Here is a 13,580-nt window from a genome sequence, read left to right on the forward strand (position 1 = left end):
TAATGTCCATCTCACTTTTCGTATTTTGTCCATGATCGAATACAAGCAGTTCCGCCAATAATCTGTTTAGTGTTTAATTCTTGCTTATGCTATGTGGTACCTAGGCTAACTTTTTACCTAGGCTAGTTTTCTCCTCCTTCTTCTTCCTCCTTTTCAACGTCGTCGGATTTCTGCTTCATCTTCGAGTCTCCTTCAGACTCATCACCTCTCCCTCCTGAGACTTGACTCGTCTTCGTGAGTCAAGTCTCAAGGAGTCTGTCTCTTCGTGAGTCAAGTCTCAAGGAGTCTGTCTCTATCTCCACTAGAGCTTGACTCGTCTTCGTGAGTCAACTCTAGTTGGAGTCTATCCTCTTCAGGTTCTGACTCGATCACGTGAGTCAGAACTTGTCGAGTCTTTTCTTTAGAGACTTGACTCCCTCTTGAGGCGACGAGAGCCTTTAACCTTAGGTCATTCTGATCGTCTGACGTCAGCCGTCAGACATCGAAAGACCTCGCGCGCGTAGGAAACGCCCTTCGAAACCGTAGTATCGGTTCTTGCAAACGCTTGTAATCCGTGCTATAAAGCCGGCAATACTGCTAAACGCTGCAGCTTTTGCTACCTACAAACGCCATAAACAACAAGCAGTAAGATGGCCTACGCCAGCGCTGTGCACAGGCAGAACCTGCGAATAACCTATGGCTATAGGCCTCGCTCCTTAGATATAATAACGCCGTCAGACAGCAACGCCTCAGACGTGGTACAAGCCATAATCACTCACCCGCTTCTGAAAGAACAAAGAAATAGAATCGCTTCCATATTTCAGATAGGAAGAGGGACATTCAATCTATCCTTCCATAAAGATTCACCCTATGAACAGTTGATCGAAACATTCTTGAGAGATACGGAACATGGAATACCAACACACCTTGGAACACTACACCTTTACAAACCACAACCCCCGGCCATACAGATCAACATTAGAGCAATCCCAACAGAGGTAGAAAACGGAGAAATTGAACAGTTACTCAGACAATACGAATGTGGAACGATACGAAGCATAGAGCACATTTATCACAGGGGTACCGATATCCATAACGGATATAGGCAAGTCACAATCAGTGACTACATCCCTGGGAAGCTTCCTCCATTCCTGTATTTGGGCAGGGCGCCATGTAAAGTGTACCTTCCCGCAGATGAGGCACAAACGAAATGCTACAAATGCCTGCGGGAAGGGCACAACGCGGCAAACTGCCCAAACCAAACTGCATGCCTACTATGCAAAGAATATGGGCACATTCGCGAAAACTGCCCACAAAACAAAAAACATAGAGAAGCAGAAATACAAGATATGGAGGAGGAAACAGAGCAACAAATAGGGGTTATATGGAGGAGGAAACAGAGCAACAAATAGAAAATATAACCCCAAGTCAAACACAAGAAGAAGAACAAAATATTATAGAGGAATCGGAGGCCGAAGACTTTTTTCAATCTAAAGTCGCCACCAACACCAGGCAACAGCGACTTCCACAAAACTATAATCCAAAAAAAATGAAGATGAAAGTACCAGTAGCGGGAATGAGACAGAAGGTGAATTGGCTATCATCACAAAAACTGAAGATGAAGACACACAAAAAAAACTCAGAGGAAGATAAAAACACAAAGTGAAAAAGAACAAACCCAAAACAATCAAAAGCCGAACGGGCCAAACCGCGACAATAAGAAAGGTCCTCGAAGCAAGTCGCTTCACAGAAGAAGAATTCTTCAACGCAAGATCACACTCGTTAAATAAACGAACGAACGACGAGCGCAGCCCATTAACGATAGCAGAGCAAAGGGCCAGGAGGAAACTCCTGAAACCAGACATCGAATCCAGATTGGGTGCCCCCTGGACCTAAATCCGCTCCTGTCGTTGTCGAAACATCTGAAGAAGAATTCTTCAACGCAAGATCACACTCGCCAAATGAACGAACGACGAGCGCAAAGGGCCAGGAGGAAACTCCTGAAACCAGACATCGAATCCAGATTGGGTGCCCCCTGGACCTAAATCCGCTCCTGTCGTTGTCGAAACATCTGTCTGGCCAAGCCGGAACTTATACGCTGCGAAAACCCCTGGACCTAAATCCGCTCCTGTCGTTGTCGAAATATCTGGCCAAGCCGGAACTTATACGCTGCAAAAACCCCTGGACCTAAATCCGCTCCTGTCGTTGTCGAAACATCTGGCCAAGCCGGAACTTATACGCTGCGAAAACCCCTGGACCTAAATCCGCTCCTGTCGTTGTCGAAACATCTGGCCAAGCCGGAACTTATACGCTGCGAAAACCCCTGGACCTAAATCCGCTCCTGTCGTTGTCGAAACATCTGGCCAAGCCGGAACTTATACGCTGCGAAAACCAGAAATTACCATCTTGCAGAACATTTCCTTGACTCCATGCAAAGAGCACTCACTATAGAGCAGCGAGATAAACTCGATGCGAAAATCGACGAAGACGAGCTACGAACTGCAATATTGCAGCAAAAACGAAATAAAACACCATGCGAAGATGGCCTTAGTGCCGAGCTCTACACCACCGAGAGACCAGGGCAGAGGAGTTAGTAGAGGTCTACAACGAGATCTACGAGGGCCAAAATGTGAATAGGGATCTCGCAAGAGCCACCCTAAAAATAATCTACAAAAAGGGAGAGAAAGACGATATAAGGAATTACAGACCCATCAGTCTTCTAAATGTAGACTATAAAATCTTAAGTCGAATTCTAGCAAACCGTCTGAAAGAGCTATTACCACAAATTACCCATGAACATCAACATGTAAACCCGCCTAAAACCATTGGACAATTGAACTTACTCCTAAGAAAAATCACAGAAGAAATGAGAACAACACAGAAAGGCGTGATCACTGATCATCTCGATTGACTTCGAGAAAGCTTACGACTCGATAGACCATGGTTTTCTCTTGGCCACGCTTAAAAGAGCGGGATTAGGGGAGAGGTTTTGCGGTTTCTTTGGGAAAATCTATAACCAAGCCATTGAGGAGAGGGATAAAGCAGGGAGACCCAATGTCCATGCTCCTGTTTACAATTACAACCGAACCCTTGCTGAGACAATTAGAACAGGAGCTCATGGGATACAAAATACCAGGGGTGAGGAGAAGGTACATATCCCCAGCCTATGCTGATGACCTCACCCTAACCCTAGAGGACATATACGAAACAGAGCAAGCCATAGATGCAGTAAACAAATTTGGAGAAGCGAGTGGCTTGAACATGAATAAAAAGAAAACCAAAGGGATTGATTACCAAATTGATCAAATACAGCCAAGACACTCAGAAATCCAATGGGTCAATGACATGGAGGTCCTAGGCCATAAATTCTATCGAGAGGTCCCAGATCAACACAAACCTTGGAAGACTCCGATAGCAACAGCCGAAAACCTGATAAGAGAAATTGAACACCTGAATCTGAGAAGATATCAGAAAATACAACTTTGAAGAACAAACATCCTCCCCCTCTTCATTTACCCAGCGGCCTTGTTCAAAATGCCCCAAAAAACAAGAACGGAGCTCAGGCGTATTGCGACGACCTTCCTCTTCGGGGAAGGGAAAAACCCAGAATACTTCAAAATCATTCAAAATGAAAACATAGGGGGAAGGGATGTCACTGATATCCCAACCGTGACCGACATTGTGTTTATTAAACCGGCAACAGAATACCTCATGCACGACCAAACCAAATCAATGGAGGCATGGGATGAGAGACTGGAGCATCAACTTGCCCTCTCCCTAAGGAGATACAGACCACTACACATAAAAACTCCAAACCACATGCCTTGAACCCGAGGCGATACTGGAAGGACATCAATAAAACAATGATTGAACTGGGTTTCGAGAAGGATCACATCCAACGCGGTACGAATAAGAAGCTGTACGACGTGGCAATCAAACAATATAGAAGGCAAATATCAGAAATGCAAGGCCCGAACTGGGGGAACATACAAAACAAGAAATTAACACATGCGCAAAGGGACCTCAACTGGTCAATAGCCAGTGACACCATCAACACCAACGAGTCCCTCTACGCAAGAGCCGAAGCGAAGTAAGGGAATGTGAGCTATGCAGGACGTCCATAGAGACTGGCCCACACCTCTTTGTCTGGTGTGAAAGAACCAAAGAGGCGTTAAAGGCCATCACAGAAGCCTGGAATAGGTCAACCAGACAGACGATGGATCTAACAACAATACAGACCATTATACTAATGGGACCTGAAAAGCACCTCCCTGAAGACCAACAAGATGCCCTCGTGATTCTGACCTCAATCTTAAAACAAGCGATCTGGACGCCAGAAACTTCATCAAGCACGAGGGTTGGAATATGGAAAATAACTGGATAATCAAATCCAGGAGACTAAAACTGAGGAGAAAACTGCAGGACGAACAACGGTTAGAGAGCTTACTGACAAAGCTAACCGAAGAACTAATATAGAATCCTGCGGGTGGCACAACAAATGAAAAGAAACAAACCGAATATTGTGATGATTATATGAGAAACCTAACCTAACGCTATACGCACCCTGATGGGTACGGCATACCGCGAGGAAAGGCCAACAAAACAAATGTTAGCAGATTGTGCTTAAAGGGGCACTGCACTCAAAAAATGATATGGTCTCAAATTGAAGGGCAGAACGAAAAAAAAATTTTGGCCGCAGCCGTTTTCTTCAGAACGCCACCGTAATGGAGCTGCAATTTATTGAAATTTCCAGAGTTGCAGCAGTCGCGGCTCCGGGTAATCTCTTAACCCGTTACATGGCACGATGACTCCATCGTCGCACTTGCTCGACGCGATTACGCAGAGGACGAACTTTAGATAGTGGTCAGTCGATGTTATGAAGGACTCGTGTCTTGCACACCAAGGCGGCGCTCAACGTACGGTGTTAAGTCAGGAGGATTTGTGTCTGGAGCTTGTCATGACTCTATAGTATTTGCCAGTTGAATGATACTGAGATGCCGTTACAGTTGTATATTGATGCAGCTGTCATTTTCAAGATGTATTAATGACTGCACAGTGCACAACCTTTGGTGTAGTAGTGGTCTTGCGGAAGAGACAGACACAGGATATTTTGCATCATTTACCCATGGCATAGCAACTATCTTGACACAGATGTATAGATAATCAACACGAAAATATCATTATTTCATTCTCATCAAAGTTCCAATATTGTTGTGGAAATTTTTATCGTAACATTGTTGTTCTCAGTTTCACAAACGAATCTTCTGTCTCCATCAGTTCATTCATGCAATTCCTTTGACACGTAGATATCGTAAAATTTGTTAAAATTATTAATGGTATGGAAGAAGATCTGGTATGGAAGAAGATCTCTTGGTATGGAAGAAGATCTATCTTGTTGATGAATTAACTTCTGATGAAGATACAGATGTAGAAGATTTCGATGATATCACGATATTTGGTGAGAGCCTACCGTATCAATTCGAGCCACAATATTCAGAGGAGGAATTCGCCCGTCTTGTTGCAACTCTAGAAGCACAAACTCATGTCTCTGTAAGTATTGTACCTGTGTTTCTTGAATGCAATTTATCAATCTCATTGTATTGGTCAAAGGAGTCGTCAGAAAACCAGAGTCAACTTCGGACACTAGACAATGAATGTTGCAGTTGCTTGAACTGTGCATCCATGACAAACCAGAATGAGCGCGTCTGCTGCAGGGAAATACAACAAATAATGGAGCTTCTGGGGAATGGAGGGTCGACTTGCATAACAGAACATGGCGATTTTCTCGTACATATACATCCCTCCATTCTTGAAACGTTTTTCAAAGTGAACAAGAAAAATTGGAACGTTTTTCAAAGTGAACAAGAAAAATTGGAATAATAACAATCAACCACATGGTCCTGGCAGAAGGCTTTCTAACAAGTGGGTCCTAGAACTTTTTGTTTGTGTTGCTTAGTATTGGACCTATATGTATGCGACAGGGTCTTGTGACTTATGACATGGTTCCTGGATATAAACGGCAATTTCCTGTATTCTTTTACCTTTTTTCGCATGCTTTTATATAAATGCCTACACTTTATAAATTGGGAGCATTATACTCTCCGTAATATATATGCTGCTATTACTTTTCAGCATTTTTTTTATTGCTGCAATATACTTTGATATTTTCCAATTGCAGACAATATCGCGTGGTGTCTTATCGACACATACTGGAATGGATTATTGATGGCGACGTTTTGGGTAGCAAAAACAGGATGCCCTTGCCAGCCTGCATCGTGACTGCTATAAGGAAAAAGTACCCTAGTGATGATGGACTGTATGTCGGTTTCAAATGGCCGATAGAAAACGAACTGTGATTGATAACACTGCGGCTATGCAAGTCGAAATCAGTTGTTACTATATTATTAGACAGTGAACTGGAACTGTTTGCATTCTATATTCCACGAATGACTACTTTGCTTACTCATTATTTATTGTAATAAATAATAAAAAAGAAACATCCAAGGACTATATAGGGGGCTGGTTCTGGTGCAATGCTGACTGGATGCACACTTCTTGAAATGTTACTGGGAAAGTTGATGCCAGTGCAATTCTCAGTAGTTCTCCTCAAAAGCTCTCTCGCATAGTGGTTAGTCTTCTTTTCATACATGTTTTTCAAGATCCACTCTTTTGCTGACCGAGAGTAACTTTTTTGTATCGTGGAGCACCTGCTTAAACAAATATAAAGTAAGTAACTAAGTACCTTGACTTGCAAACATTTCATCTGCACAACAGACCTGCTCGTGTCACCGCCTGAATTCTACCAACATTCTCATTGTGGTCCAGGACAGCCAATTTGGTTCGTGCAAGCATCGTGGCATAAGTAAAATGAAGACGTTTAGGTGCAAATTTCAATATGACGTTGTGATAAACTTCCAATGATCCTAAAAAAGGAAGGTGTGAATTGTAATGATCTGACCATGCTCCGATAACTGGTGTGCAGATGTGATGAGTCATAAAAATTACTAAATTACCAGTATGTTTGAACAGAGTCATCTGCTCCAAATCCCGGATCAAACTTTTGTTTTCTATTAGAGAGAAATTCCAATACTTTGCATTCAAATCAACACTGGCATCGCACCCTACGGTATTTCCTACAAGGTAGGGTTATCATATTTCGGATTCGGGAAAGGAGGACAAGTACGCACAAGTACGAACCGTCACACAGGTTGAAAAGCACTTTATGCTGTAGCCGTTTTTCAGGGTAACAGTAATTTCTTATCCACAACACGAATACCACCAGTCAGGGTTCCCCATGAACATGACAAAATTCATGATATTCAAAATTGGTGGTTCGGGTACTGTAGGAAAATTCATCATCCCTAACCAAAATCCAACGGCACGCAAACCTAACCTGAACCCACAACTCCACAGCTGACCCTAAAACACATATAATATTCATCATATTGTAATCTACTAAATCTAAGCCATAATTTTAAGATACTCTCAAACCCTCATCTTATGATTCTCCAACCTGAATGCGAAACCAATTATGACCGCTCTGAATTTTGAAATGTTCAGAGGGCATACTGATTGGTGATGGTAATGTTTTATACATAACATAACAATAGGACATGATCTATTCCTGCCCTCAAGAAATAGAATGAATACACTAGGCCCGATTACGAGAAAAATCTAGTGCAGGGGTTCTCAACTTTCCTTGCGTTGCGGGCCGCATTTTAACAGCAAAAAGCGCTGCGGGCCGCAGAACATTATTACCGTATATTTGTGGACTATACTATTATATTTAGGCTAATATAGCCTATTTACCAGTCCTGTATGGGCATTTAGTTTGTATGCATTCTACAGCATAATGGACAGCGTTCGTAAGCTTTCAGTTGCTGTTTCTAGTGAGATTGTGTCATCTTCCGACAGAACAAGTAAATCCCTTCATGAAGCGTGCATTGCATTCGTTCCCAAGTCAGCATGTGCACCTTCAAACCCTTGCACCAGAGAACTGAACTCTCTGTTTCAATGCGTGAGCGAGCAAGTATAAAACTACGGTTACTTTTTCTTTACAGACGCCATTGTCACTTTGGGCTCTCAGTGATATGATAAGAAGTCTCATGTCCGGGGTAATTTCTGAGCAAACCAATCAACCATTCTCATTTCCTTCCATGGCTGATGCCCGGCACCAATAGTTACAGAAGTCAGCTTTGTTAAGTTGATATTGTTTGCTAGTCCCCTCTCCCCACGTTTGCCCAGTCAGCATTACGTCTACAAATATATCCACTCTGATAGAATACCCCAATACAATTAGCGTTGCAATGTCCGTAGATTTTGTCCAATGATAGGTTAAAGTAGTCTACGGGGCAACGTGTTTCAAAACACGCGACAAAAGATTAACTGACATTGCTGTTACTCTTGTCACGGTTGAATCAGACAACCGCAGCTTCGAAATTTGTTAGGTGAAGTTGTCCTTGCTGCTAAATTCCGGAAACAGCGGAGATTCGCACAGTATAGTAACGTTTGGTTGGAGAAACACCTTTTCTAAGATTTCATGGGTTTAGCGATATACCAAGCAATTTTGAACCATGCGTTTTTAACGTCGCCGGCAATCTCAACAATGCCTCAAAATATGGATTGCTTAGCCTAAGACCTAGCTAGCAAAGCTTTTTACTAAGATCAGGTGATATGTGTAACTCGAGATGGAACTGTCCGAAGACCTATTCAGAACAATAAGATTCTAAACTCGATCATATATCAAGAAACCAGAAAACATTGAAGAATGAGAATAAATCAAACGAAACAGAGACGGAACGATAAGAGAGCTTTAGTAGCTAAATTGATACCGTATGCAACAATACTGTGACGGTAGTAATTGCGATCATATTGAAAGATCTTGCGGGCCACAGAAAAAGCGTCTGCGGGCCGCATGCGGCCCGCGGGCCGCGGGTTGAGAACCCCTGATCTAGTGACTGAATATCGTCCGTGAAACGCCGTATCTACACCACCTTGGCGTGTAAGACATATTTGCTTCAGAACATCGGCTGACAAACTGAATGAAGTTCGTCCTCTGCCTGACTGCGTAATCGCGTCGAGCAAGTGCGACGATGAAGTCATCGTGCCATGTAACGGGTTAAGAGATTATCCGGAGCCGCGACTGCTGCAACTCTGGAAATTTCAATAAATTGCAGCTCCATTACGGTGGCGTTCTGAAGAAAACGGCTGCGGCCAAAAAATTTTTTTCGTTCTGCCCTTCAATTTGAGACCACATCATTTTTTGAGTGCAGTGCCCCTTTAACGCCAACCTGTGCCAGGTTTTCCCAGTTGTTAATGGGATACATAGCAGTTGGAATAACTTGAAACTAATGCTAGAGAAAAGAGAATTTGACGTAGATGTATCCAAGAAACCCATAAAATTGACAAAGATTAACAATTGGTGTGACAAAAATGACTACAGTACTTACTTAAACTGTATAGATAAGAAAGACACACAGGCGTTTAATTAAACTGTATAGATAAGAAAGACACACAGGCGTTTACACTCAAAGATAAAAAGTACTTTAAAGGCACAGCGATCATAGTTAAAAAAGAATTGGAAAGAATCTACGAGGTAAGACATAAGATTATAGTAGAACACAGGGCACAAATAATTAGATTAAAAAATGAAGATAACACAACAGAGATCTGGAATGTACATGCACCTGCACACGTAGGGAAAACACAAACAAGCTTCTACGACGTGCTAAATAAACAAATTAGGCCAGAAATGGACCGTAAAATAATCTGTGGCGATTTTAACTTGATATATGACAAACGAGACGCGAAAATTGTTGAAAATTTCAGATTAACAGCAGCGGCCAAAAAGTGGGTAGACACATGTATACAAAACAGACTAGTAGATGTGTTCAGGGCTAGACACCCTTTCAAAAGAATCTACACGCTGAAACAAACGATCTCAGCAAGAAAGAAGATTAGATAGGATATATTGTTCGAAAGATATGCAACTGGAAGTGCAAGATTTCCAGTACAGAATAAATATGACATCTGATCACGTGTATATGGGCACACTAACGATCAAAAAGCAGAAAAGAAATGAATGGGGCAACGGCATATGGAAATCTATAACAACAAATCAGTGAGATCTGAGACAAAAGAGCTATACGGTCTATACAAGGACCAAAAAGATGTGTAGCCACATTACCGAATGTTGGGATGCCATGAAAATAAAGATCAAAGATCTACTAATTAGAAAAGGAAAGGAATTCAACACTGAAAACAGGAATAGACATCGCGAACTATCAAATAAGTTAAACAATTCCGAAAGAAGCACAAATGAGTACAAGATGCTAATATCGGAACTTGAAGAAATTGAAAAAAGAGACTTTAGGAAAAGCCAAATATTAACCAGAATAACAGATCGTGAAGAAAACGAAAAGCCAAGTAAAGAGTTTTTCAAAAGGTTGAGATCCCAATTAGACAAACAAAACATAGAATAGCTAGTGGACGAAAACGGACATTTGCTAACAGATGAAGACGAGATAACTACAGAAGTCACGAACTTCTATGAAAATCGCAAACAAAAAGACTTCATACATGAGATGAATGGAAGTCATATAACGGAAGAGCAAAGAAAGACACTAAATGAACCAATACAAGAATACGAGATAGAAGACGCGATCAAAAAACTACAAGGGGGAAAGTCACCAGGGAGTGATGGACTCTCCGCGGAGTTTTACAAAATATTTTGGAAGACGATAAAAGGCGAACTGAAGGAAGTGCTCAACAACGCATTCCTATTCAACCGATCGTACCGATCGTGTAAATCATGGTCAGTAGGCATGGTAAAGATTATTTACAAAAAGGGAGATATCAAAAGATTTGAGGAACTATCGTCCCTTAACGTTGCTAAACACAGACTATAAGATAACACAGACTATAAGATCTTGTCTAAGATCATCAACAAAAGGTTGTCGAACGTTATGCCCGATATAATATTGAATACTCAAAAGTGCAGCATTAACGAGAGGAAAATTTACGACGCCTCACTTAACATAAAAGCTGCAATTGAGTACGCCAAACACAAAAATACGCCGCTCTTGATCGCCAGTCTCCGGCATCACAGTTATGCCGGAGAAAAGCATGGAAAGATAACGTGTACAAGCTGCGGAAAACCAATATCTTTCTTGGTTGATGCAAAGGTATGTACATGTATGGCATGTAAAACTGAGCATTCCTTTATAGAAGCCTGCTGCAACCGAACGGACCAACTGATTATAAACGGGAAACAAATGAGAAAGGAGACGCAAACTATCTGCGGAATATGCCAGCGGGTATGCGAAATCGCCGACTGCTGTGGAGCGCTGGTAAATGAGGGCGCCGTTAGAATGTACAACCATTGCCCCAAATGCCAAAGGCCCAAGCAGAAGAAGAAAGGTACCCTAACAACAAAATGACGGGAGGGCGACTAAAGATATTCACGCTGAACACAAATGGTATGAATAACATTGATAAAAGAAAATTGATTTATGATTTTATTAAGGAAAGGGGAGCAGATATATGACTTGGGATCGGTGCCATCTTTGCCTTGCTTGAGAATCGGGATTACAATAGAATGCTTCCAGCCGGAGGGAATTTCTCCGCTGTCCCAGGATGCATTGAAGAGGCGTAGTAGATACTGCAGCGAGTTGCCGGAAAGATGTTTCAACATTGCATAACATATTGAATCGCCCCCTGGAGACGTGTCTTTCCGGGAGCGTATTGCGCATTCCAACTCTGAAATACTGAAGGGCATGTTCAATTCACCTCCAATACGATTTGAACTTGCGGTGGACATTTGAATTCTTTCGATTTCATTTCTAGACTGCATGAAGGTCACTGGGTAATTCGCGTTACTACTAACTTTACAGAAAGCCGCCGAGAGGGCTTCGGCTTTGGATCGATCGGCCTTCAATGTAGTATTGTTGACATTGAGTATCGGTATTGTGCGAGGTGCGGAGGCCCCGGACATCGATGCCACAATTTTCCGCACCTTGCGGAAGTCCGTTTTTCGGTTAATAGAATCGCAAAACTCTTCCCAGCACGACCTCTTTGCAGTCAGAATGATTTTGCGGCATTCCGACCGCAGTCGCTTAAAGCAGATCACGTCACGTGAATTGAAAGATCTTTTCATTTTCAAGAATGCAGCTTTCTTGCGTCGAACGGCCCTTTCACAGTCCTTATTCCACCAAGGCACAGGGATCTTGTTGGTGTTTAGCGTCCGGGGGATCGTGATTTTGGCGGAATTGACTATGTATGGTATTCTTGAGAGCAGTATTGAGTTGCTGTACATTTTCCGGCATAGGGCTGCTGAGGGCACGGTTCACGTTCTGCGAGTGATCCAGCCAGTTGGCTTTTTTAAAACACCATCTTGGTATTTTTGACGAACGTGGCACATTGCAGTGAAATGTCGTGGACACTAAAAAGTGATCGCTGCCAATGAGGTAACCTGACACGCTGGTGTGACAACAAGCCGCAATGTCTGGTGACGCAAGGGTTAAATCAATCAGGGATGTGCGATGTATGGCATCTGCGGATAGGTTGATTCTCGTCGGTTGCGAAGTGATGAGCAGAACAAAGTTATGCCTGTCAATATACTCATAAAGTCGGTTACCCCGTTGGTTTGAGCGATGGCTCCATGCCCAATGGTGAGCATTAAAGTCACCACAAATGAGTGACCGCGACTCTAAAGATGACAAGAAAGAGAGGTCGTCTTGGCTCAAAGTGCAATCGGGAGGTATATAGACGTTGCATATAGTTATGTTGGCAAGTCTCAGGCACATCAACTCGAAGCGATTCGATGCCACGGAAACGTCCTCGCGACAACTCAGAGATTCTGCAACAAAAGCCGATAACCCCGTAATTTCGGAGTATATCTGTCGATTAGGTGAGTCTCTTGCAAAAGAATAACATCTGGTTTGTGATCTAGGGTCGATAGAAAATGCTTGAACTCCGGCAATTTTTTATATATACTACGGCAATTCCATTGTAATATGGTTAGCGGTTTATTGTCCATCGCTAGTTTGTGGGACCGTGGCTTCATTTCGTACCTCCGAATTTTGCTTGTTTGCGTTTTTCGACATTTTCTGCAACAAGGTCGAGTCGATATGCTGTCCAAAGTACTTTCCAAACGCTTCTGCGACGATGTTAAATATGTTTCCGTTGCCAGTTTGACAAGCTGAAATCGTAACCTGGACGATTTCTGCTACCATCACCAGCAGTTGCATCGGTTCTAATTGTTTCAAGTGAACTGTCGTGTTGCCTGCGGTGTCATCAGTCTGTGTTTCGGTGGGGTTTCGTAACGCAGATTGTTCTGATTGATTTCTCTGTAGTTGTCTCAAGTCCCCGTTATTGGGTGATGACGCAGTTGGTATATTTCTGTTTAGGGGATTTCTGACTTTTAATGATTTGCTTTTGGCGGTGACTTTATGGGCGTAGGACTCTTTTGGCGTTGTCGAAGAGTCCGATACGAGATCCTGTGTACGTACTTGATGCCTCGCCTCATGGAAGGAGAGGTTTGCCCTTTCTTTGACAATTTGGATTTTTGCCTCTTCTTTATAGACGGGGCACCCGCCATAAGC

General features: G+C 42.7%; 1 protein-coding gene and 2 long non-coding RNA genes across 3 annotated transcripts in view; 1 reads left to right on the forward strand and 2 right to left on the reverse strand.

Moving 5' to 3' along the window:
• Window positions 1-13,580, reverse strand: part of LOC145442726 (uncharacterized) — a 99,503-nt gene that overhangs the window by 82,872 nt on the left and 3,051 nt on the right. The window lies entirely within an intron of this gene.
• LOC145443307 (uncharacterized) lies at window positions 5,369-6,335 on the forward strand. The gene is made up of 3 exons (XM_080321290.1): window positions 5,369-5,493; window positions 5,812-5,901; window positions 6,158-6,335. The coding sequence occupies exons 1-3, from the start codon at window positions 5,420-5,422 to the stop codon at window positions 6,333-6,335; spliced, it is 342 nt and encodes a 113-aa protein (XP_080177416.1). The 5' UTR covers window positions 5,369-5,419.
• Window positions 6,474-7,050, reverse strand: LOC145443309 (uncharacterized). The gene is made up of 3 exons (XR_013916385.1): window positions 6,993-7,050; window positions 6,756-6,902; window positions 6,474-6,686 (listed from the first exon to the last, which is right to left on the reverse strand). It is a non-coding gene; the product is annotated as an uncharacterized LOC145443309 (long non-coding RNA).

This window comes from Botryllus schlosseri, chromosome 7 (genome assembly GCF_051294905.1).
Source record: "Botryllus schlosseri isolate E-star chromosome 7, Bs_hap1, whole genome shotgun sequence".
Taxonomy (NCBI): Eukaryota; Metazoa; Chordata; class Ascidiacea; order Stolidobranchia; family Styelidae; genus Botryllus; species Botryllus schlosseri.